Source organism: Octopus sinensis, linkage group LG1 (genome assembly GCF_006345805.1).
Source record: "Octopus sinensis linkage group LG1, ASM634580v1, whole genome shotgun sequence".
Classification (NCBI taxonomy): domain Eukaryota; kingdom Metazoa; phylum Mollusca; class Cephalopoda; order Octopoda; family Octopodidae; genus Octopus; species Octopus sinensis.
Genome location: NC_042997.1, coordinates 133,779,078 through 133,805,691, shown reverse-complemented (window position 1 = coordinate 133,805,691; position 26,614 = coordinate 133,779,078). Strand labels below are relative to the sequence as shown.

The 26,614-nt window shown below is 37.8% G+C and overlaps 1 protein-coding gene across 1 annotated transcript in view; it reads right to left on the bottom strand.

The window, feature by feature from the left end:
• Positions 1 to 26,614, bottom strand: part of LOC115222562 (transforming growth factor beta receptor type 3-like) — a 216,478-nt gene that overhangs the window by 146,070 nt on the left and 43,794 nt on the right. The window contains exon 2 of the mRNA XM_036504801.1: positions 7,511 to 7,781. Coding sequence (XP_036360694.1) covers positions 7,511 to 7,610 — 100 coding nt within the window. The 5' untranslated portion in view covers positions 7,611 to 7,781. The remainder of the gene's footprint in view (positions 1 to 7,510; positions 7,782 to 26,614) is intronic.

Here is a 26,614-nt window from a genome sequence, read left to right as displayed (position 1 = left end):
GGGCAATCTGATGCTGGTCTTAGCCAGTGAAACATTGCTGAAAATCTTCAAATTCCTCTTGCTACTGTTAATAGAATTATAGTGCAATTCAAAAGCCAAGGAAAAGAATCAACAGATTCTCATCCTGGCTGACCTGGGCCCTTGGAAAGGAAGCTTCGCTGTTTGAAGAGAATTGTGGAAAACGAACTCCATTCGAAGGCTTCTGACATTGAAAAACAACTAGAAGTTAGTCCAAGAACATGTGTTACATATCTGCATAAGCTTGGGTATTATGGATGAGCAGCTAGAAGAAAACCTCTCCTTCAACCAATTAATATCAAATAAAAGATTTTGAAAAAATCTTTTATTTGTCTGTTTACTTACTTCCTGCATGTCTGTATGTATATATATATATATATATATACATGCATATATGGGTACAGGATGTCACCAATGGTGCAAATATCATGAAATATGTAAACAAACAAGGGAAAAATGAGTGAATAAACACACACACACACAGATAGATTGATATATATGCATATATACACTCATACACACACATGCATGCTAAGTCCTTCCAGGCATGACTATCCTGTCTGTATATTTTTCTGTTTTTATTTATTTAAAAAAATTTTTTCTTCCAAGAATTATTCAAGGAGAACAACATTATCCAAATTATCCTACCCTTAGCTACAACGATATTGTTATGTATGATATCAGCGAGATTTAACTGCTATTTCAAGCAGCTCAATCAAAATGTGTACACCTTCCATCACCAGCTCACTTCAATGGAACAATTTGTTTAGTCACAACAACACCCTGATCAAACAAGACTTATAATCAAATGTTGCCCTATACACATGATAGGCAGCCCTTCTTATACTTTTATTATACTAGAAACCAATAATATTCCATCCAGGTGTCAAACATATACTTGTATATATGTATATGCATAAACATATATTTATAGGCATAGGAGTGGCTGTGTGGTAAGTAGCTTGCTTACCAACCACATGGACAAGTGTTTTCTATTATAGTCTCTGGCTAACCAAAGCCTTGTAAGTGGATTTGGTAGACAGAAGCTGAAAGGAATCCGTTGTGTGTGTATATATGTGTTTGCGTGTCTCTGTTTAACCCCTCAACATCACTTGACAACTGATGCTGGTGTGTTTACATCTCCGTAACTTAGCAGTTCAGCAAAAGAAACTGATAGAATAAGTACTAGGCTTACAAAGAATAAGTCCTGGGGTTGATTTGCTCAACTAAAGAAGGTGCTGCAGCATGGCCACAGTTAAATGACTGAAACAAGTAAAAGAATAAAATGGCATGTAAAACGCACCATCCAAATGTGATCGATGCCAGGTCCACCTGACCAGCTCCTGTGCTGGTGGTACGTAAAAAGCATCATCCGAATGTGGTCGATGCCAGGCCCCCCCCTGGCTGGCTCCTGTACCAGTGGCACATAAAAAGCTCCCACTACACTCTCAGAGTGGTTGGCATTAGGAAGGGCATCCAGCTGTAAAAACATTGCCAAATCAGATTGGAGCCTGGTGCAGCCGCTGGCTTTCCTGACCTCAGTCAAACCATCCAACCCATGCCAGCACGGAAAATGGACATTAAATGTTGATGCTAATGATACATACACACACACATGACAGTTGTCAAACTAAAGATATCATATGACAAATCAAATGCAGAAATCAAGGACTGCAATCCATGCTCTGCATGACTGACAATGCATGACTGACAAGGTCATAGTCATCGGTATACATAGGTATTTCATTAGTTAGGTGGATCATTTTTCTCTTAAATTTCAACCTTGTTAAATCGAAGACACTTCCTATTGTATATTTTACAAATATCTATAATATTTATTTTGACATCAGAGAACCTGTTAAGAAGGTGAGGAATGTTCTACCCAACAATTGTGGATGGAAACAATATCAGTCAAGAGTGATTAACCATCTTCAGTTCTTACAGGCACTATTGAAGAGGATTTAAACCATTCACTTCATTAACCCTTTCGATACCAACCTGGCTGAAACCGCCTCTAGCTCTGTAGTACAAATATCTTGTTTTTATAAGGTTTAAATTAAAATCTTTCACCAAAACTTGTCACAGTTTATGTTCTGAACACTAGATGAATGATAACTAAATTCTTTGTTATATTTAAAATTAATTGAAAGAAACACAGCTTATAATAAATATGGTAACGAAAGGGTTAATGTAAGAGAAAATTGATCTGGTGTTCTTGCAAGCCTACACGTTTTGTTCTTGTCCTGCCACCATTGCTGCTAGATATTTCTCGAAGCATTGTACCAGGAATTAGTGTGTTGGTATTATATCAGTGTTATAAAATAATGATATACACTAAATATAAAATAATAATCTGAAATATCATCATCATCATCGTTTAACTTCCGTTTTCTATGCTGGCATGGGCTGGAAAGTTTGACTGAAAACTGGTAAGCTGTAGAGCTGCACCAGGTTCCAATATGATTTGGCCTGATTTCCACTACCAGATGCCCTTCCTGTCACCAACCTCTCCAAGAGTGTAGCGGTTACTTTTTATGTGCCACCAACACACGGGTGCCAGTTATGTAAACCCCGGCATCGGCAACGACTAGGATCTCACTTGGCTTAATAGGTACAGTATATCACTAAAGGTGTCCGTCACTTGTCTCTGCTTCTGTGAGGCTCAACGTTCGAAGGGGGCAGGGTGACACGGGAGCCATTTGCACAACAATGGCATCAGCCAAGACTACGATCTCACTTGGCTTGACAAGTTTTCTTTTACTATGTATAAAAATATAATAAAAATGAAAAAAAGAATACATTTCACAAATACTTATAGGCGTAGGAGTGGCTGTGTGGTAAGTAGCTTGCTTACCATCCACATGGCTCCGGGTTCAGTCCCACTGCGTGGCATTCGGCACGTGTCTTCTACTATAGCCTCGGGCCGACCAAAGCCTTGTGAGTGGATTTGGTAGACGGAAACGGAAAGAAGCCCGTCGTATATATGGATGTGTGTGTGTGTGTGTGTGTGTGTGTGTCTGTGTTTGTCCCCCCAACATCGCTTGACGACCGATGCTGGTGTGTTTACGCCCCCGTAACTTAGCGGTTCGGCAAAAGAGACCGATGAAATAAGTACTAGGCTTACGAAGAATAAGTCCTAGGGTCGATTTGCTCGACTAAAAGGCGGCGCTCCAGCGTGACCACCGCAGTCAAATGACTGAAACAAGTAAAAGAGAGTAAAGAGTATATTCATATACACACACGTATATATATATATGTATGCTACACATAAACATAAATACATATGTACATATACACACATGTATTTCATGCAAATAAATCTATTTCTATGCTTAAACTATATAACCTTGCTTTATAACAAGGCCATGACCTCCGGTCCAAAATAAGAGAAAAGCAGAGGGGAAAAAAAAACCACGTAAATACGATTACACAATAAACAACATTATGTAATTAGGCCAGCGAGCGATATAGATAGAGGCAAATAAATTATATATATAAAAGAAATAAGAAGGAAAAAAAAAACCTAATATGTAAGATGATATTCTTGTGAGTATTTATTTACAGAAGAGTCGCTTAAATTCAATACAAACAGCGATAATTAGATATCCCCTCTCGCCAGTTTTTGTAACGTATGTTGGTTAGCATAAAGATGACGAAAACAAACTTGGTGAGAATGTAAATAAACAGTGTTTTGTTGTATTTCTGTATACAATGAGGTTAATTCAATAGAAGTGAATTAAAAAAAAAAAACGAGAAAAGAGACAATCTGTTTCGTGAATCATAATTACAGTCGAGACCGACCGACCGACCCACAATGTGTAGTCGAAATGGTTGAAAGTATCAAGGCGCATCCAGCTATTATTATAACTTATACTATTGCTGCTACTACTACTACTACTACCACCACCACCATCATCATCATCGTTACCATCGTTATTAAAAAAAAGAAAGCTCCTGCTGGCTCTGAAAGAGCATCAACATGTAGAACAACATGTAGAACTATAAGCCCGCGCGCACACACACATAGTCATACGCACAAATTTATATGCAGACACACAAATACATATCATCATCATCATCGTTTAACGTCGGCTTTCCATGCTAGCATGAGTTAGACCAGTGCTTTTCAAACTTTTTTGCTGGAGTGGAACCCCAAGGAAACATTCCAATGGCTCGAGGAACCCCTGTGCAATAATTTAATAGTTTTATGCACACATATCTGCACAGGAGGATTAAAAATTACTGCTGATTTTAGCAGTTTTGTAACTTCTTGCAGAACCCCTGGACTGTACTGGCGGAACCCTAAGGTTCCGCGGAACCTTGGTTGAAAACCACTGAGTTAGACAATTTGACTGAGGGCTGGCGAACCAGATTGCTGCACCAGGCTTCAATCTTGATCTGGCAGAGTTTCTACAGCTGGATGCCCTTCCTAATGCCAATACATTATATACTATATTTTATTACATACATACATACAACATCCATCTTCAATACTGGCATGGGCTGGACAGGTTGATGAGAGCTGACAAGACTACAATAAACTCTGTATTGTTTCTACAGCTGGATGCCATTCCTAAAGCCAACCACTTTACATATACATACATATATATTCTTTTATTTATTTCAGTTATTTGTCAGTGGCCCTGCTAGAGCACCGCCTTTTAGCCGAACAAATCAACCCCAGGACTTATTTTTTGTAAGCCCTGTACCTATTCTATCGATCTCTTTTGCCAAATTGGTAAGTTACAGGGATGTAAACACATCAACATCAGTTGTCAAGCAATGTTGGAGGAGACAAATATAGACACACAAAAACATACATACAATATATATATATATATATATATATAGGTGCCCCAGCATGGCCACAGCTCATAAGCTGAAACTGGAATCAATCAATCAATCAATCATATATACGACAGGCTTCTTTCAGTTTCCGTCTACCAAATCCACTCACAAGGCTTTTTGTCAGACTATAGTAGAAGACACTAGCACAAGGTGCCCTGCAGTGGGACTGAACCCGAAACCATGTGGTTGGGAAGCAACCTACTTACCCATATATATATAAGTCATCCACCCTCAAGTGAGGGTGGATGAGTGTATACTTATAGACGCATGTATGTGGGTGTGTGGGCACACGTGTAGGTATGGACATGCGTGCTAACGCAAATACTATGTACATTTTTACCCCCTTACTTTTACTCCCTCCCATCACTTAGCGGTCATTCAAATAGCTCTTTTGTCTTAATAACGGTCACTCACACAGTAATTTCCCTTTGTTTAACGGTCATTTTCATAGCATTTTGTCCGATGGCCAAATAAGTGAAGAGATGGATTTCCACCCCAGTATCCGAAACTCAAGACTTTTATCATGGCTACTGAATAATTGTCACATATTACATTTACAGATAAATTCCTCTATTTACATAATATCGAGGTCTCTTTCATTCTTTTGTTGTCTTACCATTTCTATCAATATATATATATATTTCCACAATTTCAGCCAACGAATCTAGTCAACACACAAGATAGCCATTATGTCCCCGCCTCCCACAAAACACCACCACGTGGACTCTGTTGAGACTAGTAAGAAACAATTATGAACTTTTTTATTACACTTAACTTTTAAAAATATTTTTGATAAGGTTCGTTTTTTCAAGAAGAACCGAAACAAGTAAAATCTCTAAGAAAATTAAAATTTAACATATATAGAGGTGTTTTCAAACTTCTTTCATATATATATATATATATATACTCAAAATAAGCAACAAGAATGACTCCGGTAATTTGGTACGTACCAAATTACCGGAGTCATTCTTGTTGCTTATTTTGATTATAATCACCCCACAGATTTTCATGGATAACACCATACAAAATTCTGGTGCATCTAAATTAAGTACCATATTCATTTGAATCTAAATTTTTGCTGAACTTGTATATGTATATATATATATATATATATATATATATATATATATATATACACACATACACACACACACACAAAGAGAGGGAGTGAGAGAGAGAGAGAGAGATACATATATACATACATACATAGACAGGCTTCTTTCAGTTACTAAAGATTCATACAGAAAGAAAGAGAAAAAGCACAGTCAAGCTCAGCAAGATTTGAGCACAGAATGTTAAAGGATGTACCAGAAAAAATAATAAGGAAGAAAGAAACACATGAATGGCTTTAAATCCTTCTCTCTATAATCTCATCTACTGAAAGCCCTTCTAAGACTGGGACAATGCCACAACTTGGGGAATGGTGGGGTAGTGGAATAATATAGATGACTGCATGAACCTCAGTACAGAATTAATCCCGTGTTTCCTCAAATCCTTACAAGAAGGAAGGCAGAGTCAGTTCTCGATGAAATTTAAAATTAAAACACTAGCCACATAATTAGATATCGCAACATATTTCTGTGGGATGCTCTACTGGTTTCATCAGCCACTGCCCCTCCTACGATCCCACCATCACCACCATCATGACAAATTGTGACTATGTACCCAAGTAAGAGATTACAATTATTTTTAGGTTTCTATGCTGTTTGTTTGTAACAAACTGGATTTTGCTACTTAAAATGAATTTATATGCACGGGTGTGTGTATTGATAATTAAGATACACATGTACATTGTAAGATGCATCTCAATTAATCTAAAAGCGGGGGATTTTTCATTGAAAGCATTGGATAAAAGAATTAATTAAGAGCTATTATATATGCATGCCTGTGTAGATAATAGACACACATGTGCTTCACATTTCCCCAAGTCAATTAATCTAAAAACAAAGTACTTCTCAATAGAAATGCATATGTGTTCTACAATAAACAAAGCAATTAATACAAAAACAAGGTACTTTAGGTTGAAAGTATTCATTAAAAATAAAAATAAAAATTGAAACTATGAGAACAATATTTATGACAAGCAAATTTAACATAGGCGTAAGAGTGGCTGTGTGGTAAATAGCTTGCTTACCAACCACATGGTTCTGGGTTCAGTCCCACTGTGTGGCACCTTGGGCAAGTGTCTTCTACTATATATATATATAAAGCTGAAGTTGTCTATGTATGGCAGGTTTGGTAGCCTTCAACTAACACTATCTCCTCCGAGACCCTGCGGCGCAAGTTGACCAAAATTGAAGGCATGATAGAAGAAGGCTTGCTCTTCCTTCCATAGAATAAAAAATTCAAATCGGACCATGTTAACACCAAAAATTATTTACATCAAAAAGGTGCTTTTTTTCTATGAAAATCCCTATTTTTTTACAATTTTTTTACTGCTGTGTCGCCATTTTTCAGTGTATTTCAACCAGAAAAATGTTCACCTAAAGAGAATAACAAGCTACATAATGCAAAATTTTTACTTTTCAAAAGTTCCAATTCTAAAGGGTTGAAACAAACCCAAGCAATGCCGGGCGATACTGCTAGTATATATTACAGCAATGTAAAAGATATGTATCACAAAAAAATTAAAGAGATTACTTACCGAATACCGAAGCAAACGCCAGTAAAGAGACCAAGGTAGGGTTTAATAAGCACACCGTTAACAAACTCGTTAAAGTTGGGTGGCCTATAATGGGCCACATAGTTCATTGGTGGTTCTTTGAAGGTATATTTTTTGTTTTTGATTTTTGTTCTTATTTGTTTCTTTCTTTACAATGTTGACTCTAGTGGAACCACGGTTTCGAGTGGTTGCCTGGAAAGTTCAGTAGATAGGTAGGTATTTAAGTCCAAATTTCAACAAATAAATTGAGTAACTGCAATAAAAAAAAAAAAAAATAAATAAAATTTACAGAAAAGTTGCAATGACAACAAAAAAAAATGCAGATTTTATAAAGAGTTAAAATGAAGAATATGGGAACATTGACACCTTTTCAAAGATTATTTATAGTGTGTGTGTGTGTGTGTGCATGTTACTCTCTTGACTCTTACTCTCTTTTACTTGTTTCAGTCATTTGACTGTGGCCATGCTGGAGCACCGCCTTTAGTCGAGCAAATCGACCCCAGGATTTATTCTTTGTAAGCCTAGTACCTATTCTATCAGTCTTTTTTGCCGAACCGCTAAGTTATGGGGACGTAAATACACCAGCATCAGTTGTCAAGCGATGTTGGAGAGACAAACACAGACACACAAACATATATACACACACACATACATACATATATACGACGGGCTTCTTTCAGTTTCCATCTACCAAATCCACTCACAAGGCTTTGGTTGGCCCAAGGCTATAGTAGAAGACACTTGCCCAAGGTGCCATGCAGTGGGACTAAACCCGGAACCATGTTAAATTAATGTTATCACAAAACTACTTTAAGAATGCAATAGATTATTCTTAGTTGAGATAACTCAAAAACTGAAGTCTCAGTCAACTTGAATTTTATTACATACATACATACATATATACATACATGTATGTATGGAATGGGTTGAACATTTTGACAAGGAACCAATAGATTCAAGGATTGCAACATACTCCAATGCCTGCTTTGGCATGGTTTCTACAGCTGGGTGTCTTTTCTAACGCCAATCATTTTACAGAGTGTACTGAGTGATTTTTACTTGGCACCACACCAGTGCTTTTCATGTGGAACTAGCACCAGTGTTTTCTTTTTTTATGTGGCACCAGCATCAGTATCAATACACAAAAATTACAGAAATCCTGCTGTCATTTAGCGGCTAGATTACATTATACTACAAATCTATCTGTTCCTGTGGCACGTAAAAAGCACCATCCGAACATGGCTGATGCTAGCGCCGCCTGACTGGCGTCCGTGTAGGTGACCCATAAAAAGCACCAACAGATCGTGGTCGTTTGCCAGCCTCCTCTGGCCCCTGTGCACCCACTACACTCACGGAGTGGTTGGCGTTAGGAAGGGCATCCAGCGGTAGAAAGACTGCCAGATCAGACTGGAGCCTGGCGCAGCCTCCTGGCTTCCCAGGCCCCGGTCGAACCATCCAACCTATGCTAGCATGGAAAACAGACGTTAAGTGATGATGATTTATTGGACTATACATACAGAGGACCAGAAGCAAGTTTATTCCTTCAATATTTAGTCACAAAAGTGTTAATACACACTAATATATGGATACAAATTTTATTCATTTACTCTTTGGTACATTTGATTCTACAGATAATTTGTTTTTCCGTTCAATCAACCTTGGTGTGTGCATATATGCCAAGATAGTCAAAGGGTTATTTGTTGAGCACTAATTCATAGAATCAAAAGCAATCAGTCACGTGGTTTCACAAGCACCATGTTTGAGTTTTATCACCATGTTGACACAATTACAGAACATTAACCTCATCAGCTGTCATATTTATTATACATCAGGCACAGCTATTAATGGGTTTCATATGAAAAATTTGCATAATATAAATTTTAATTGATTCTTGATTCAACATATAAATTTTATCTTTGCCAATTATTATTCATGCCGTGATCAAAAGTTACAACTGATTAAATCAATGACAAGCAGACCCACAAGCAGAAAAAAAAAGGTAGTTCCTATAGATTCTACTCCATTATTGGCACTGCACTAAGAATTCATGTTCATTTTCAATGCACCAGTTCACCAAGACTAAAATAAGTTGTTGTTTAGCTTCAGGCAGAGAGCTATGATCAAAGGTATTCTGGCCTTGACTAACCAAATCTCTTCAGTTTATCAGGAACTAAATTATCTAACGTGTCTTTCTACAATTTTTTTTCAAAATGGTATCTGTGTGTGTGCTTGTGTGATCTGAGGGATATCTGACTGCTAAATCTAGTAGACCAAGTAACCATACAGTGGTTCCCCTCACTGGCTAAATTCCAAGGAGTTGATACGCTTTTAACAGTTGAATTGTTGGTTTTTCAACTGTTCAAGGTAAATTCTCTTTTAGACTGAAAACAAAATGGAAACAAATCTAGTTATTCCTTCAATTAAACAGTACAAGAAGGCAAAATACTGTTGTTATTGTTGATGTTGTTGCTTAGTTCAAAATCAGTCCTAATTAAGAAGGTTTATGATTAAAAGGATTCCAACCAGGACTGCCCTATATTATTTATCTAGAGGAGGCACAAGAGTGGCTGTGTGGTAAGTAGCTTGCATACCAATCACATGGTTCCAGGTTCATTCCCACTGTGTGGCACCTTGGGCAAGTGTCTTCTACTAAAGCCTCGGGCCGACCAAAGCCTTGTGTGTGAATTTGGTAGACTGAAACTGAAAGAAGCCTGTCATATATATGCACATGTATGTGTGTGTATATGTTTATGTGTTTGTGTTTGTTCCCCCAACATCGCTTGACAACCGATGGTGGTGTGTTTTACGTCCCCGTAACTTAGCGGTTCGGCAAAAGACACCGATAGAATAAGTACAAGGCTTACAAAGAATAAGTCTTTGCTTGACTAGAGGTGGTGCTCCAGCATGGCTGCAGTCAAATGACTGAAACAAGTAAAAAGAGAGTATATATTGTCTAATATATAATGCGTTTCTTTTTAATGGCAACAGCTTGTGATTTGAGGGATAGTTGACTGCCATTTCTGGCTAAATGAGTAACCAAGTACATGCTCCTTCTTTGGGTTACTCCCATTCCACCCCTACCCCATAAATATAAGGTCTTCAATCACAGTTGCATAGCGGAGGGGGGAATGAGGCATGGCTGATATGGTGAATTAAGGGGTGAGAGAGTTCTGAAAACTTACAGGCAAATACCTATTTCTTTACTACCCACAAGGGGCTACACACAGAGGGGACAAACAAGGACAGACAGACGGATTGAGTCGATTACATCGATCCCAGTGTGTAACTGGTACTTAATTTATCAACCCCGAAAGGATTAAAGGCAAACCTTCACCCAAGTTGCCACATACATACATACTTTAACATTTCTAGTAGTAGTAGTGGTGGAGGAGGAGGGGGAGAAGAAGAAGAAGAAGAAGAAGAAGACAAACAAATAATGATAATAAATGAAAACTCAGGCAACAGAAAGAACATGATACAACTAACCTAAACCCCCAGAACAAAAAAAAAAAAAATGCTAGCACATAATATGGAAGATTACAAAGTGAAAAAAAAAATAAATAAATAAATAAAAGAGCCTAGAATAAAAATAATGGCCAAAAGCTAAAGTCAGTTTAGTGACACAACAAACAAACACACTATATAATAATAAAACTCTGCTTGTCAGGTCTTCCTTCTCTTTAGACTGCAAACTACTTAGCTCATTGTTTTATCCACTGTGACCTGCCCTTCATTTCAAATATAAACACACACCGAAACATATGCTTCTTCTTCTGCTTCCACAACACAATCTTTGATATACAAAAACAACGAGGCTTGCTAATATATAAATAGTATTAATATCAATGTAAACAAGCTTAGAAAATTGTTAGAATTATTTAATGAAAGCTAGCTTAATAATATTACTGACTGTTACTTATATTTAGTTAATGAATTTAATTACTTAAGTATTTTATGGAATTTTTCTTCAAGCTTACTCTAGATAAAAATAGATATATAAATAAATAAATAAATAAATACAAGTTAACAATTAGAAAACTCTGTTACGCAGTACGTTGTTACCCATAGAGTACATTTTCATAGGTTCACTTTTACAGGTTTTTAATAGTGACAATGGTATGTAGAGCTATCAAGATGTAACGACCTCCTTTGGTCAGAAATGACCATGGGATTGCACCTAGAAAGTTTCCCCTTCTTGTCTTGTCTTGAGACAGCATTCACCCAGGGTGGGTTGAGCTGGCTTCATTCATCCTCAATGCTGTGTCACTCACAAACGCCGACCAGGCCTGGCAATTTGAGGCTAATGACCGCGTGACCTCCGCGGTGGTTAGTTCCCCTCTAAGGTGCAAGTCCAGGAAAGGTTGTTAATGACCATGCATACCAGCTTACCCTCTCAATGCCACTGATGTGACCCAAGGGAAAAGCTGATACAGCTTGGCACCAGTGACATCGCAACACATTTCTACAGTTGAGTGAACTGGAGCAATGTGAAATAAAATGTCTTGCTCAAGAACACAACACACAACGTGGTCTGGGAATCAAACTCACTACCTCATCATTGTGAGCCCAACACTCTAACCACTGAGATATGCACCTTCACATCAACCTATAGCTAATACATTAATGACCTACCAATAGTGTAGAGGCAAGACTGCAGTGTTTCCTAATGGACTTCTATGTTCCGACTTCATATCTTACTAAGGCCAACATTACTCCTCAACTCACTGAGGTCACTCATATAAAGTACCAATCAAGTACTGGGCAAAAGGGGGCCGAGGGTTTTGTGCATTAACACTTAATGAATCAGTTTAAAATTAAAGGGATTCCTTGGTGTTTATAAATGAAATACCCCTATCCGAACAAGATCAATGCCAGGGCCATGTCTGACTGGCTCCCATGCTGGTGGCACATAAAAAGCACACAGTACATTCTCGGAGTGGTTGGCATTAGGAAGTGCATCCGTTGGTTTTCCAGACCTCAGTCAAACCGTCCAACCCATGCCAACATGGAAAACAGTTGTTAAAAATGAATATGATGATGATGATGATACATATATATATATATATATATAGAGAGAGAGAGAGAGAGAGAGAGATAGATAGATAGATAGACAAATATACATATGAAATAATATACACCATATATATATATATATATAGGCGCAGAAGTGGCTGTGTGGTAAGTAGTTGTTTGCAAACCACATGGTTTTGAGTTCAGTCCCACTGCGTGGCACCTTGAGCAAGTGTCTTCTATTATAGCCTCGGGCCAACCAAAGCCTTGTGAGTGGATTTGGTAGATGGAAACTTAAAGAAGCCCATCGCATATCGAAATCGATCAATGGAAATCGATCAATGGAAATTGCAGATGTGTTACCAGTGCCGGTGGCATGTAAGAGAACTTTCCGTTTCGCGACCGTTGCCAGCACCGCCCCGTTTCGTGTCCGTTGCCAGCCTCGCCTGGCCCTCGTGCCGGTGGCACATAAAAAGCACCATCCGTTCGTGGCCGTTTGCCAGCTCTGTCTGGCACCAGTGCGGGTGGCACGTAAAAAGCACCCACTACACTCACGGAGTGGTTGGCGTTAGGAAGGGCATCCAGCCGTAGAAACACTGCCAGATTTGACTGGGCCTGATGAAGCCTTCTGGCTTCACAGACCCCAGTAGAACCGTCCAACCCATGCTAGCATGGAAAACGGACGCTAAATGATGATGATGATGATGATGTATTCATATGTGTACAACAAAATCTCTTTCAACACACAATTTCACATTGGGATTCTTGCAAAACAAATTGATAAACATATATATATATATATACACGTTTATAAATATATACATATATATATATTAGTGAGTACATGAGCATATCTATATACCTCTATTAAGATATATTTATAAATATATATATATATATATATATATATATATATATATAATCTGACTGGCCTGGTGCAGCCTTCGGGCTCCCCAGACCCCAGTTGAACCGTCCAACCCATGCTAGTATGGAAAACGGACGCTAAATGACGATGATGATGATGATGAATATATATATACACACATACTATATATATATATATATATACATATATATAAATACATGAACATACAACAGATTATCACAATACCCCAACTACTATTTATACACAATAATGGCATGAGTGAAAACCACATAGTAGCAATGATAGAGTGATTGGAGAGAGATTGAGAGAGAGATCTCTTCTGTAGATAAAGTAATTAATACAGTCTATGAATTCCCACGCCAACAGAACAGTTGTAAACATCTAAACACAAATTATAGCAGAGTGGAACTTGCACGGAAGAGCTTTGGATATAAGTTTAAGCAAACACACACCTGTCTCTCTCTCTTTCTCTCTCTCGCAAGTGCATATATATACAATCTACACACACAGATATATATATATATAGGTAGATATACACACACATATATACATATATATACACATTAATACATAAATACAAATATATTCTTACACACACACAAATATATATATATTTATATATATAAATACATGTAACATATTTATTTACATATATATATATGCATTACATATATATGTATATACATATAATATATATAGATATGTATGCATGTGTATATACAAGTTTATCTTTTTGAATATTTATAGATATATATACACACATGGACACGTGTGTGTGTATGTGAAACCTAATTACGCTATTCTAAACCATTACTGTTCTATGTTTATACACACACACATGCACACATACATTATATATATACACACACACATGCCTGGAAGTATATAATATATATACATACATATACAAGTATGCACAAATATATATATATATATATATATACATGCCTGTATGTATATTATATACATACATATATATGATTATGCACAAGTGTGTGTGTGTATGTATATATGTATATATATGTATGTATGTATGTATGTATGTATGTATGCATGTATACTTACTAAGAAGGGCACCAAATACACATTCTCCTCTCAATCAGTGCTCATTATAAGAAAAATAAACATCTTTGTCATTTCACAAAAGATCAAAGATGCAAACAGCCGGAAGAAAATCACTAAAGCAATAATCATCATAAATCTAGTTTTCCTATTGTCAACAGATAAGCAAACAGGATGTGAAACACCACCTGAAACTCCATGGTAACAGCTTTTTCCAGTGCGTTCTTGCATCCATAGTAGATACCAACTTGGATCTCACAACAACTTTCAGTTTTCTCAATGAAGGAACGACGTTTAAAGCTTTCTGTTATGTATTTGTCTGGGGTTTTTTTTAACGTAGGAGTGGCTGTGTGGTAAGTAGCTTGCTTATGAATTGTGTGGTTCCGGGTTCATTCCCACTGCGTGGCACCTAGGGCAAGTGTCTTCTACTGTAGCCTCAAGCCAAGCAAAGCCTTGTGAGTGGATTTGGTAGACAGAAACTGAAAGAAGCCCGTCGTATATATGTGTGTGTGTGTGTGTGTGTGTGTATGTATATGTTTGTGTGTCTGTGTTTGTCCCCCCAACATTGCTGGTGTGTTTACGTCCCCGTCACTTAGCGGTTTGGCAAGAGACACCGATAGAATAAGTACTAGGCTTACAAAGAGTATGTCCTGGGGTTGATTTGCTCGACTAAAGGTGGTGCTCCAGCATGGCCACAGTCAAATGACTGAAACAAATAAAATAAAAGAAAAAAAAAGAAAAGTATGCTGTTGTTTAGACTCAGGTCAATAAATTCCCGTTGAGCAGACTTATGATTAAAGGCACTCCATTGGTGACAATCACATTAACCCTAGTGCAATGGATCTCAGCCATTTTCTTTTGGACCCCCTTTGATTCTTTATTTACTATGGTAAACCCCAACAGCCATTTCATGTATCAGAAACCCTATTATATTTTCATTATCAAATACTATTAGGAATGGCTGAATCTTTAGCACGCCGGGTGAAATGCTGAGCAGTATTTTGTCTGTCGCTATGTTCTGAGTTCAAATTTCGCCGAGGTCAACTTTGCCTTTTATTTTTTCGGGGTCGATAAATTAAGTACCAGTTGGACACTAGGGTCAATTTAATCAACTACGCCCCACTGGGCAAGTGTCTTCTACTATAGCCTTGTGTCGATCAAAACTCAGATATATATCTACCTATATCTATCTATCTATATATAATGTATATATATATATGTGTGTGTGTAAATATATATGTGTGTGTGTGTGTGTGTGTGTGTGTATAAATATATATATATATATATATATATATAAGTGTATGTGTATAAATATATACATACATACATATATATATGTGTGTAAATATATATATATATAAATATATATGTATATATGTGTGTATGACAAATCTGTTCCATTGTGCAAGGCCAACATACACAAAAACAGGATCCCCAGAGAAAGGAATATTCTTATGAGACAACAGTCAAAGATTGCAAACCACCTGAGCAAGCATCCCAAAAGTGGCGAGAACTCTGGAGAGATTGCTATTGGAAATTGAGAAACATCTGCATCAGTCTCCTGAAAAAGAGAGAGCAAATAAAGAAGCTTGGGTTATAGAAAATATTAAGTCAAACCCAAAATCTTTCTTTAAGTTTGCCAGAGAAACAGCCTCAATACATCACAAGATAGGACCCCTCTTTCAAAAAGATGGCCCCTCACAGGAAACCCCATGAGGGCAAGTGAAATACTGAATGAACAGTTCCAAAGCACGTTCACTACACTGCTGGGGCACAAGCAAGTGAACAAACCAGCGGAATGCTTTGCCATATTAACTAAAACCAAAGAGGTTAAAAATATTGAGTACATAAACATTGAAGAAGATGTAATACTGCTCAAAGATGAGGTCGACACAAACTCGGCTGCTGGCCTGGATGGGTTTTCAGCGGTCCTACTCAAATCATGCAACTGAGCTCTTACAAAACCACTGCAGCTTCTCTTCCAAAGCTTCCTCGTAAGTGGTAAGCTCCTAGACAAACTGAAGGAATACTGCAGGACAATATGCCCTATCCATAAAGGAGGAAGCAGAGCAGATGCTAAAAACTATAGACCTATCTCTCTGACCTCGTACATCAGTAAAGTCATGGAATGAATAGTCAGCAAGAAACTAATCATGTTCCTAGAAGAAAATAACTTGCTGACTGACACCCAGCATGGATTTCGTTCAAGTAGAAGCTGTCTGAGAAACAGCTCCTGCAACACTACGACTGGGTGTTAAAACAGCTGCTGAATGACTCAAGCATGGACGTGATATATCTCAACTTTGCAAAAGCCTTTGATAAAGTTGACCATGGTATGATATGTCACAAACTGCATAATCTTGGCATATGCAGAAAACTTGGAGAATGGTTGTACAACTTTCTAAGAGATAGACATCAGGCAGTAGTGGCCAATGGAGCCACCTCCAACGAAACACAAATAGCAAGTGGTTTTCCACTGTCTTGGGGTTACAGCTGTTTATAGTGGCCCTCTCAGACATGCCCTTGGCTGCTCAGAGAGACACCCTTGCTAGTTATGCAGATGACACAAGAGTCTTTCAGACAATACAAAGTCCTGGAAATATTGCGCATCTGCGACGGGAGTTGGATGCAATATACAGGTTGGTTGAGGACAACAACATGCAGATTCATGTAGTTTAATTCCAAACCCTACGCTACCAGCATACAAAACTAAACGACATGCAGACAAGATACACTGGCCCAGGAGGAACTGAAATATATGAGTCAGAATCAGCGCTTCACCTGGGCACTGACATGAAGAATGATGCATCTTTCCAAGTGCATATTACCAATTTGGTAATAAAATGCAGACGGTTGGCTGGATGGATCCACCGAACTTTCAAAACAAGAGAAAAGGAGACACTGATGATCCTTTGTAGGACATACATTCTCAACCACTTGGACTATTGCTCCCAACTATGGTCACCACATAATAAAAAATCCAGAGCATATCTCCAAGCAATCCAACGAAGCTACAGTAAGAAAATCTTATATATATCTATATATATATGTCAGTGCTTTTCAAACTTTTTGCTGGAGCGGAACCCCAAGGAAACATTCCACTGGCCCGAGGAACCCCTGTACAATAATTTAATAGTCTTATGCACACATATCTGCACAGGAGAATTAAAAATTACTGCCAATTTTAGCAGTTTTGTAACTTCTTGCGGAACCCCTGGACTGTACTGGCGGAACCCTGGTTGAAAACCACTGATATATATGTAAATATATGTTTATATATATATATATGTGTGTCTGTGTGTAAATATATATATATATATATATATATGCGCGTATGTATGTGTAAATATATATGTATATATATGTTTATGTATAAATATATTTGTATATATGTGTGTGTGTAAATATATATATGTACATATATACACATATGTATATATAAATAATGCACATACATATATCTATATATATATATGTAATGCACACACGAACATACACACGTGTGCTATGAGAAATATGAATGATGAAGTTAAGCTAATGGATCCAGCAAAGACGCCTAAGAGCCGAAGATGTTCAAACCAGAAGTAGAATACGCTAGAACTAAATCAAACGGGAGAATATGGGAATATCAGGGATTTGGGTTTCACCCCAACCCCTTAATTTTTATTCATAAGATAATTACAGAAGGACAGGCAGTTCCCATGACCTTTGCAGGCCCCTTGAAGGCTCCCCCAAGACTGGTTCTGTTGATATGACTGATGCTCCGCATAAACATCTGTAGGTCAGTTTACGCAGAAGAAGCAGTGGGTGTGAGGGGTGGAGGAATTCCAGAGGTTTAGAGGAGAGCCGGGGGGGGGGGTTTGAATAAATGCATATATAATATACATAAAAATCCTTGATGTATGTAGAATTGAGTGTAAGGCACCAGAAACAGATACAACTAGGCTTTTGAAGAATTATTATTTCAGGGAGAAAGTGGTTTATTTTCCTCTATTCCAGCAGGGGCAGAATCATCTATTGGCAAGCATAAAGGAAGATGGAGTGTTTTTTTGTGAAGAAGGAAAAGAAAAAAAAAATCAACATTAAACTCATTAAAAATGACATATGGTCATTTCTTTAACTCCTAATACTTCAAAGAAAAGCTGCTATCAAAATACACTAATATATGAATATCTGGATGTGTGTATATATGTATTTGTGTATGCACAAATGTTTACACACATACACGTATATATATATATATATGTATATATGTATGTACAAATGTTTACACACATACACGTATATATATATATATATAATATATATATATATATGTATATATGTATGTACAAATGTTTACACACATACACGTATATATATATATATATATATATATATATATATCTATATATATATATATATATATATAATATATATATATAAATTCATCATCATCACCATGACATTTCTAAATCTCTAACTAGCACACATATGTGTGTGTGTGTGTGTGTGTGTGTGTGTGTGTGTGTGTGTGTGTGTATATAATTATGTCAATCTACATACATTAATAAATGTAGAACTGTATACAATCACACACACATGCAGATAGATATAGAAATGTGTGCGTGTGTATATATATATATATTTGCGGGTGTTTGTGAGTTAGTGCACATGTCAATACATCATCATCATCATTTAATGTCCGTTTTCCATGCCAGCATGGGTTGGATTGTTCGACCGGGGTCTTGGAGGCCTGAAGGCTGCACCAGGCTCCAGCCTGATCTGGCAGTCTTTCTACAGCTGGATGCCCTTCCTAACACCAACCACTCTGTGAGTGTAGTGGGTGCTTTTTACGTGCCACCGGCACATAGGCCAGGGGAGGCTGGCAAATGCCCACAATCGGTTGGTGCTTTTACGCATCACCAACACGGCCGCCAGTCAAGCAGCGCTGGCATCTACCACGTTTGGACGGTGCTTTTTACGTGTCACTGGCACGGGTATCTTAACTACAATTTCCATTTGAATTTTATACATACAAGTGGAGATGTAAATGGACCAAGTGGTTAAAAATGATCAATTGGTAAAATGTTATATAAAGTTTCAGTTTCCATCTACCAAATCCACTCACAAGGATTTGGTCGGCCCGAGGCTATAGAAGACACTTGTCTAAAGTGCTACGCAGTGGGACTGAACCTGGAACCATGTGGTTGGTAAGCAAGCTACTTACCACACAGCCACTCCTGTGCCTATTGGTCGTTCTACCGAGATTCTATGAAATTATTCTAGAGACACAAATGTTTGTGGAGTACTAAGCCACTAGCACTGTAATTCATAATGCAAGCAATACAGTTAAACGAAAATGTGCAATAGTCAGTCGTCAAAGCTGTCAAAGATTGATTTTACATTACATTTCGGTGTATGGGGGTGCATGAATGTGTGCATGTGTGTGTTTGTGTGAATGTAGGTGTGTGGGTGTATGTAGATGTGCGTGTGTATGACAGATGCAAATGAGTTCGTAAATGGAAGCACCATCTCTTCCATCAATTAAGGAAGAGCAATACTCAAGAGAACCGGAGAAAGTTTGCACAAGCCAAGCAAATGAAAAGAAGAAGAGTTAAGCAGAATCTCAAAATGAAAAAAGAAAAAAAAATGACTTTTACAAGGGACAGCATCAGCAGCCATTAATGATGGAGAATCACAGAACACACCACTCCTGTACTGTTTGCAGAAGTTGATCTGTGGTTAAGAAGTGGGTTTTGCAACCAAATGGTACCGAGTTCAATGCCACTTACACAGCTAATTAGGGGTAGTGTGTTCTATCTCAGCCTCAGGTTGACCAAAGACGGGTGGTTGAAATCTGGAAGACCAAAACAGAGAAGCCCTTACTACAGATGTTGTTGTTGTTGTGGTGGTGGTGGTGGTGGTGGTTGTTCTACTTCTTGCTCCCCCTCCTCCTCCGTCTTCCTTGTCATTATCATCTTACATCCACAACCTTGTCTCTATCTGTCATGCACCTTTCAAACTTTTATGAAATCCCTTTTCGACTGGTTCTCAACCATTTTTTTGTTGCTAACAGACCCCACTTTTGATTCCAGTTTTACTCTACTGGATATACTCTTTACTCTTTTACTCTTTTACTTGTTTCAGTCATTTGACTGCGGCCATGCTGGAGCACCGCCTTTAGTCGAGCAAATCGACCCCGAGACTTATTTTTTGTAAGCCCAGTACTTATTATATCGGTCTCTTTTGCCGAACCGCTATGTGACGGGGACGTAAACACATACCAGCATCGGTTGTCAAGCAATGCTAGGGGACAAACACAGACACACAAACACACACACACACATACATTTATATATATATATATATATATATATACGACAGGCTTCTTTCAGTTTCCGTCTACCAAATCCACTCACAAGGCATTGGTCGGCCCGGGGCTATAGCAGAAGACACTTGCCCAAGATGCCACGCAGTGGGATTGAACCCAGAACCATGTGGTTGGTTAGCAAGCTACTTACCACACAGCCACTCCTATTATATTTTTATATTTATATTAAAAAACTATATTAAAAAATTGTTAAAATATTTCGTGCATTTTAGAAGTATAACCAATTTATTGCACATAAATTTTAACAACAAAATCTTATATGGCCCTTCAAGGGTCATATGAACCCCAGTTGAGAACCACTGGTCTGTATTCTCCCTTATATTTACCAGCTTTATACCTTGAAAGCATGATCTGGCACCCTGTCATCAACATCTTTATTTTTTTCCATCTACCCTCATCCACCATCAGATAATGCAGAGGAATGATGTATCTCCTCTACAGTATGACACCTGTGCTTGTCCCTCTATTATAATTTAACCTTCAGCACCTGGCACAAATCCACCTTCCTTTGTCTTAACATTTTAGAGTTTAAACCGACCATATCCAGCCTCTTACACCTACCTTACAATGTCATTCCAAAAACAAATCAAACACGCCATCAAAAGTCTCAAAGCTACAAGATAATGTATGATTAATTCAAAACAATAATGAACAAGAGCACTCAATCCCCAAATCTAATCAGTTTGTGCCAGTCACGAGACCAAACAACCCTGAAAGTTTCATCCGAATCCATCCAGCAGTTCTTGAGATATCTTGTCCACGGACAGAAAAACAAACAAACCAACACGGCTGAAAATAATATCTCCACCTTTGCTAGGGTGGAGGTAATAAATAAGCATTGCACTTGACAAGAGTAATCTGAATGCTAAAGGGTTAAACACCCTCCAATTCGGTGAAAAGGGCTTTTCCCTTTCTTGTCCTTTTTTTTTTATCTTATCTGATGAGATCACTGGTGCTGATGTCGTGAAAAAACCCACCCACCACAGACTGTAAAGTGGCTGTTTTTAGGAAGGACTACCAGCCATAGAAACCGTAGGTAGCTAAGTGACACTGGAGCACAACACATTCCTGCAACTCATTGGATCCCGTCAAACTGTCCAACCCATGCCAGCATGGAAAATTGATGTTAAATAATGATGGTGATGATGATGATGCTTTGTATACTGTCAATGGCTGGATATGTCTTCAATACATACATGTACATGCCCTCACAATGCCTAATGCCAACAGTCACAAATTAATAAGCCACTCTTTGCACCAAGCTAACAGCATATGGAACAAATTTCTAAAAAAAAAAAAAAAGAAAAAAAAACTGCAGTAATCAAGACCAGCAAAGCTGAAGGAGTCCATGCTTTCAAAAGCCAAGTTCACAAACCCATCCGCTCTCTTTCACTGTCAATACCGCAGTGAACCAGTAAATCAACTCTTGGATGCTTTTCAGCTGAAATGTCCAGTGATGTTATATATAGTAGAGGAACATATGTAATATACAGAAATATAAATATTCATAGCTGTACCTACATATCATCATATGCATACAATCACACACATACATATGGGTGTACTCATACACACTATATGTGTATAAACAAGTATTTACGTGTGTGTGCATGTGTGTAGATAGAGAGTGGGCGGTGGGGAGAATGATAGATGATATAAATCTAGTAGCAACCCAAGTGGTCAGCATCAATGTAGTAATGGAATAATACCCAAAGTCTTGAGAAAAAGAAAAAAAATGACTAAGTACATGATTACACAGGGGAGAAGGAACAGGGGAGGATTCAACATTTTGACACAGTGGTCCTATATCAAACACAGTAAAGCAAATAATGGGGAAAGCAGAATGGTGAATGTAAAAAAATGGAAGTCTGTAGAGCTGTTGCCAAAAGAATGACAATGGAGAGAGATAAGTGGGATAAGCATAGATTGGTAAAGATAAGTTTATGGAAGTGTGAAATCATGGAAGTTTGTGTGTGCGTGGTGTGTGTAAGGAAATGTTGCATGTGTGTGAGGGATGAGATCACGTGAGCAAGGAGCAATTTGTTTGTGTGTGTGTGTGTGTCTTGGGGCACAGAGGTAGGTGTGGTGGGTCGTTGTATGAGACTGTGAATAAGGAATGGTAATATATGCATATGATTGATGAGTACACTCTGTATGTCTGTGTGTATGCATGAGAGAAAGAGAGAGAGTATGAGAACAGGAGGCAATACTATTATTCATCCCAGTTGGACTGGTTGTTCGTATTTAGCTGGAAAATGGTTGTTCACAGTGTAAGCAGGAAATGGGAGATTCATGCTGTAGAAAATCTGATAGATAGCGAAGAGACAAGTCGATGTCAACAAGAGAATTGGAGTGATAGGCTACAGGTTCTCAGAAACTATTTACCATTTGCTGACCAGTTTCTCCAGTATAAACCTAAGCAGCAGAGGGTTGCATTTTATGCCATAAACGATCTCTTTGTTTATTCCTTCTCGAGCCATGCCTGGCTCATAACGGCTGGTTTCCCGGTTTCCTTGGAGTATAGGTTCCCCACCTGGACGGGACGCCGGTCCGTTGCAGGTGAGCTGCAAGATGCAGGAGGAAAGGGTGAGAGAAAGATGTGGCGAAAGAGTCAGCAGAAGTTTGCCATTACCTTCTGCCGGAGCCGCATGAGCTTAGGTGTTTCGCTCATAAACACACACATCGCCCGGTCTGAGATTCGAACCCACGATCCCTCGACTGTGAGTCCGCTACTCTAAGCACTAGGCCATGTGTGTCCACAAATGATCTCCTTGGAGGTACAGATGTAATAGTCAGCAACATGGAAGGACGAGTTAGGTCTGCATGGGAGATATGAATTTCTGGATAAAAGGACAACGTAACTGACAAAGTGGGAGTCTTCACAATGGAGACAATATGAAAGTTCTATTTTCTGAGTATAATTATAGAAAGGTTTAATAAAAACTTAAAAGCACCCATGCCAGTTACATGTGAACAGCACCCATGCTGGTGCCACATACAAAGTACCTGTGTTACTGCCATGTAAAAAGCACCCAGTACACATTGCAAAATAGTTGGCATTAAGAAGGGTACTGAACAGTATAAACCATGCTAAAACAGACAACTGGAGCCTTGTGTAGCCCTCCAACCAGCTGGCTCCTGTCAAACTGAATAGTCCAACCCATCCCATGCCAGCATGGAAAACGGATGTTAAATGATGATTTTACTGGTATCTCACTCAGACAATTGCAATGGGTAATGTCGGGTTAAAGATACAGTTAACACACATGCACACAAACACCCACGTGTGAAGTTGTAGCCACAGGTCAACACCGATCAAGCAGAACTATGATCAGAAGCGTTCCAGCCATGCCTAGCTGGCCTGAGGCAGACAGACCTGAAGTGGATATGGAATAGAGTGGGTACATCATTGATGAGATCATAAACAACAACAAACTGACTTGGACAAACTTAGCTGGTTGATAGATCAACTAAACAATTAATCTAACAATTTATTAGTCAATTGGTTAAATGGTTAACCAATTGTGAAATAATACCAGTGTATGTGTTTTTTATTGACATAATGACCTTCCCAAAAATACAACAAAATATATATGACAGTATTTTCTGTTACATATAATCTGTAAAAAGATATTTGGAGAAGCATTTTATCATTCTTGAATTACCAGAATGATAAAGAAAAAAGTTTCAAGTTTCTTTCCTTCGCAGTTACTGTCAACTGTAACATGCCCCATGGTTCAGCTTAGTCGCCCACTCTTTCCCTTCTGTTCATCTTCAATGACTTATAGACGAACTACTCAGCTTTCTAATTTATTGTTAAATCCTCATGGAGTACTTTTGTGACTTTATCCCTTAAGATAGCCAAATCAGAATGCATCACAACACAAGTCATTTGTTTCCTATTCACATATAATATGTATGTGTGTATGAATGTATATGAACATACCAACAAAATATATATATATATATATATATATATACACAAACCTCACTAGACACGTCTAAATTAGTCTAATTTAAGCATCTATTCACTGGAAGTGCTCTATGATTAATTAGATATTAGTTGGAGCTATGACCAATGTCTGTGAAATAGAGAGACGAAAAGAATGATTCCTGAATATTGACAGGCACAGAAAATTTTTAATTTACAGTATTCTTTGGGGATACGAAGATGTTTCTTTTGACTGCTCATTTCTTCAGCCAATTTCTTATGAGATAGATTCTCGTAAACCTTGCTAAAAATAGAAGTTGGCCCAGAGATGTTGAACATAAAGTGATGAGAATGAAGAACAAAAACAAGGAGCAAGCAATCAGATCGCGTGCGTGTGTGTGTGAAACAAAAATACTTTATATATACATATATACACACACATTTGTGTGCATTTGTATGTGTGTGTTAACACCTACAAACACACTAAAACCAATTTTACCTCTCATGGGTTGGCAGGCTTAATATATCTTGCCCTGTTTAACATCCCCATGTGATGTGTAGACACACATATACAAACACACATATATGTATATATATATATATTCTTTTATTCTTTTATTTGTTTGAGTCATTTGACTGCAGCCATGCTGGAGCACCACCTTTAGTCGAGCAAATCGACCCCCAGGACTTACTCTTTGTAAGTCTAGTACTTATTCTATCAGTCTCTTTTGCCAAACTATTAAGTTACAGGGACGTAAACACACCAGCATCGGTTGTCAAGCGATGTTGGGGAGACAAACACAGACACATGCACACACACAAATATATATATATATATATATATATGACGGGCTTCTTTTCAGTTTCCGTCTACCATATCCACTCACAAGGCTTTGGTTGGCCCGAGGCTGTAGTAGAAGACACTTGTCCAAGGTGCCAAGCAGTGGGACTGAATCCAGAACCATGTGGTTGGTAAGCAAGCTACTTACCACACACCCACTCCTGCACCTATACATACATTGTACACATACAGAAATATATAAATACACATGCAAACAAATACACACAGGAAAACACTTGGGAGAAAACCAACAATCAGACAAAGAGCCACAATATATAATCCCTGTTGTTTCTCATGAGAATAAGATTTCAGTAGTAGCAAGGTAGTTTATACTGTTGTCTTATAAATCCAGCTGAATGAATAAGTCAGGACAGGTAAATAGCATGTGGTAGCATTGATAGACTCTGTGGTAAGCGTAGCTATCATGTGTTGGATGGGTCATGGCAGGAAGCAAACAAGAGACTAGTTAGATGTTCTAGTATGGATGTGTGTGTGAATGTGTGCATGTGCATGTGTGTGTGTGGGGGGGCTTGTATGTGTACTTTATTCATGGCTATGTAAGTATGTTATGTGTTGTGTTAGTGTGCAAGTGCTTTTATTTAGATCATATACACTTTATGCTGAGCTTATATGTAATTGAATTACTTAATAGAGTTTATTTCTCTTAATTATATATATATATATATATATATATATATATATATATATATAATAAAATATTAGGGAATAAATCCAAACTTACAGGGAAAAATCAGATTTAGGATTAAATCCAATTTTATAGTAAAGTATTATATTATATTAAATTAGAGATAAAACCATTATTAGGCAAATCAAACAATATATATATATATATATATATATATATATATATATATATATATATATATATATATATATATATACTAGCAGAAATACCCAGCATTGCCCGGGTTAAAGAGAATAATGAAATTTTAAAATGCCGTCTCAACTGCTAGTAGCCGAGA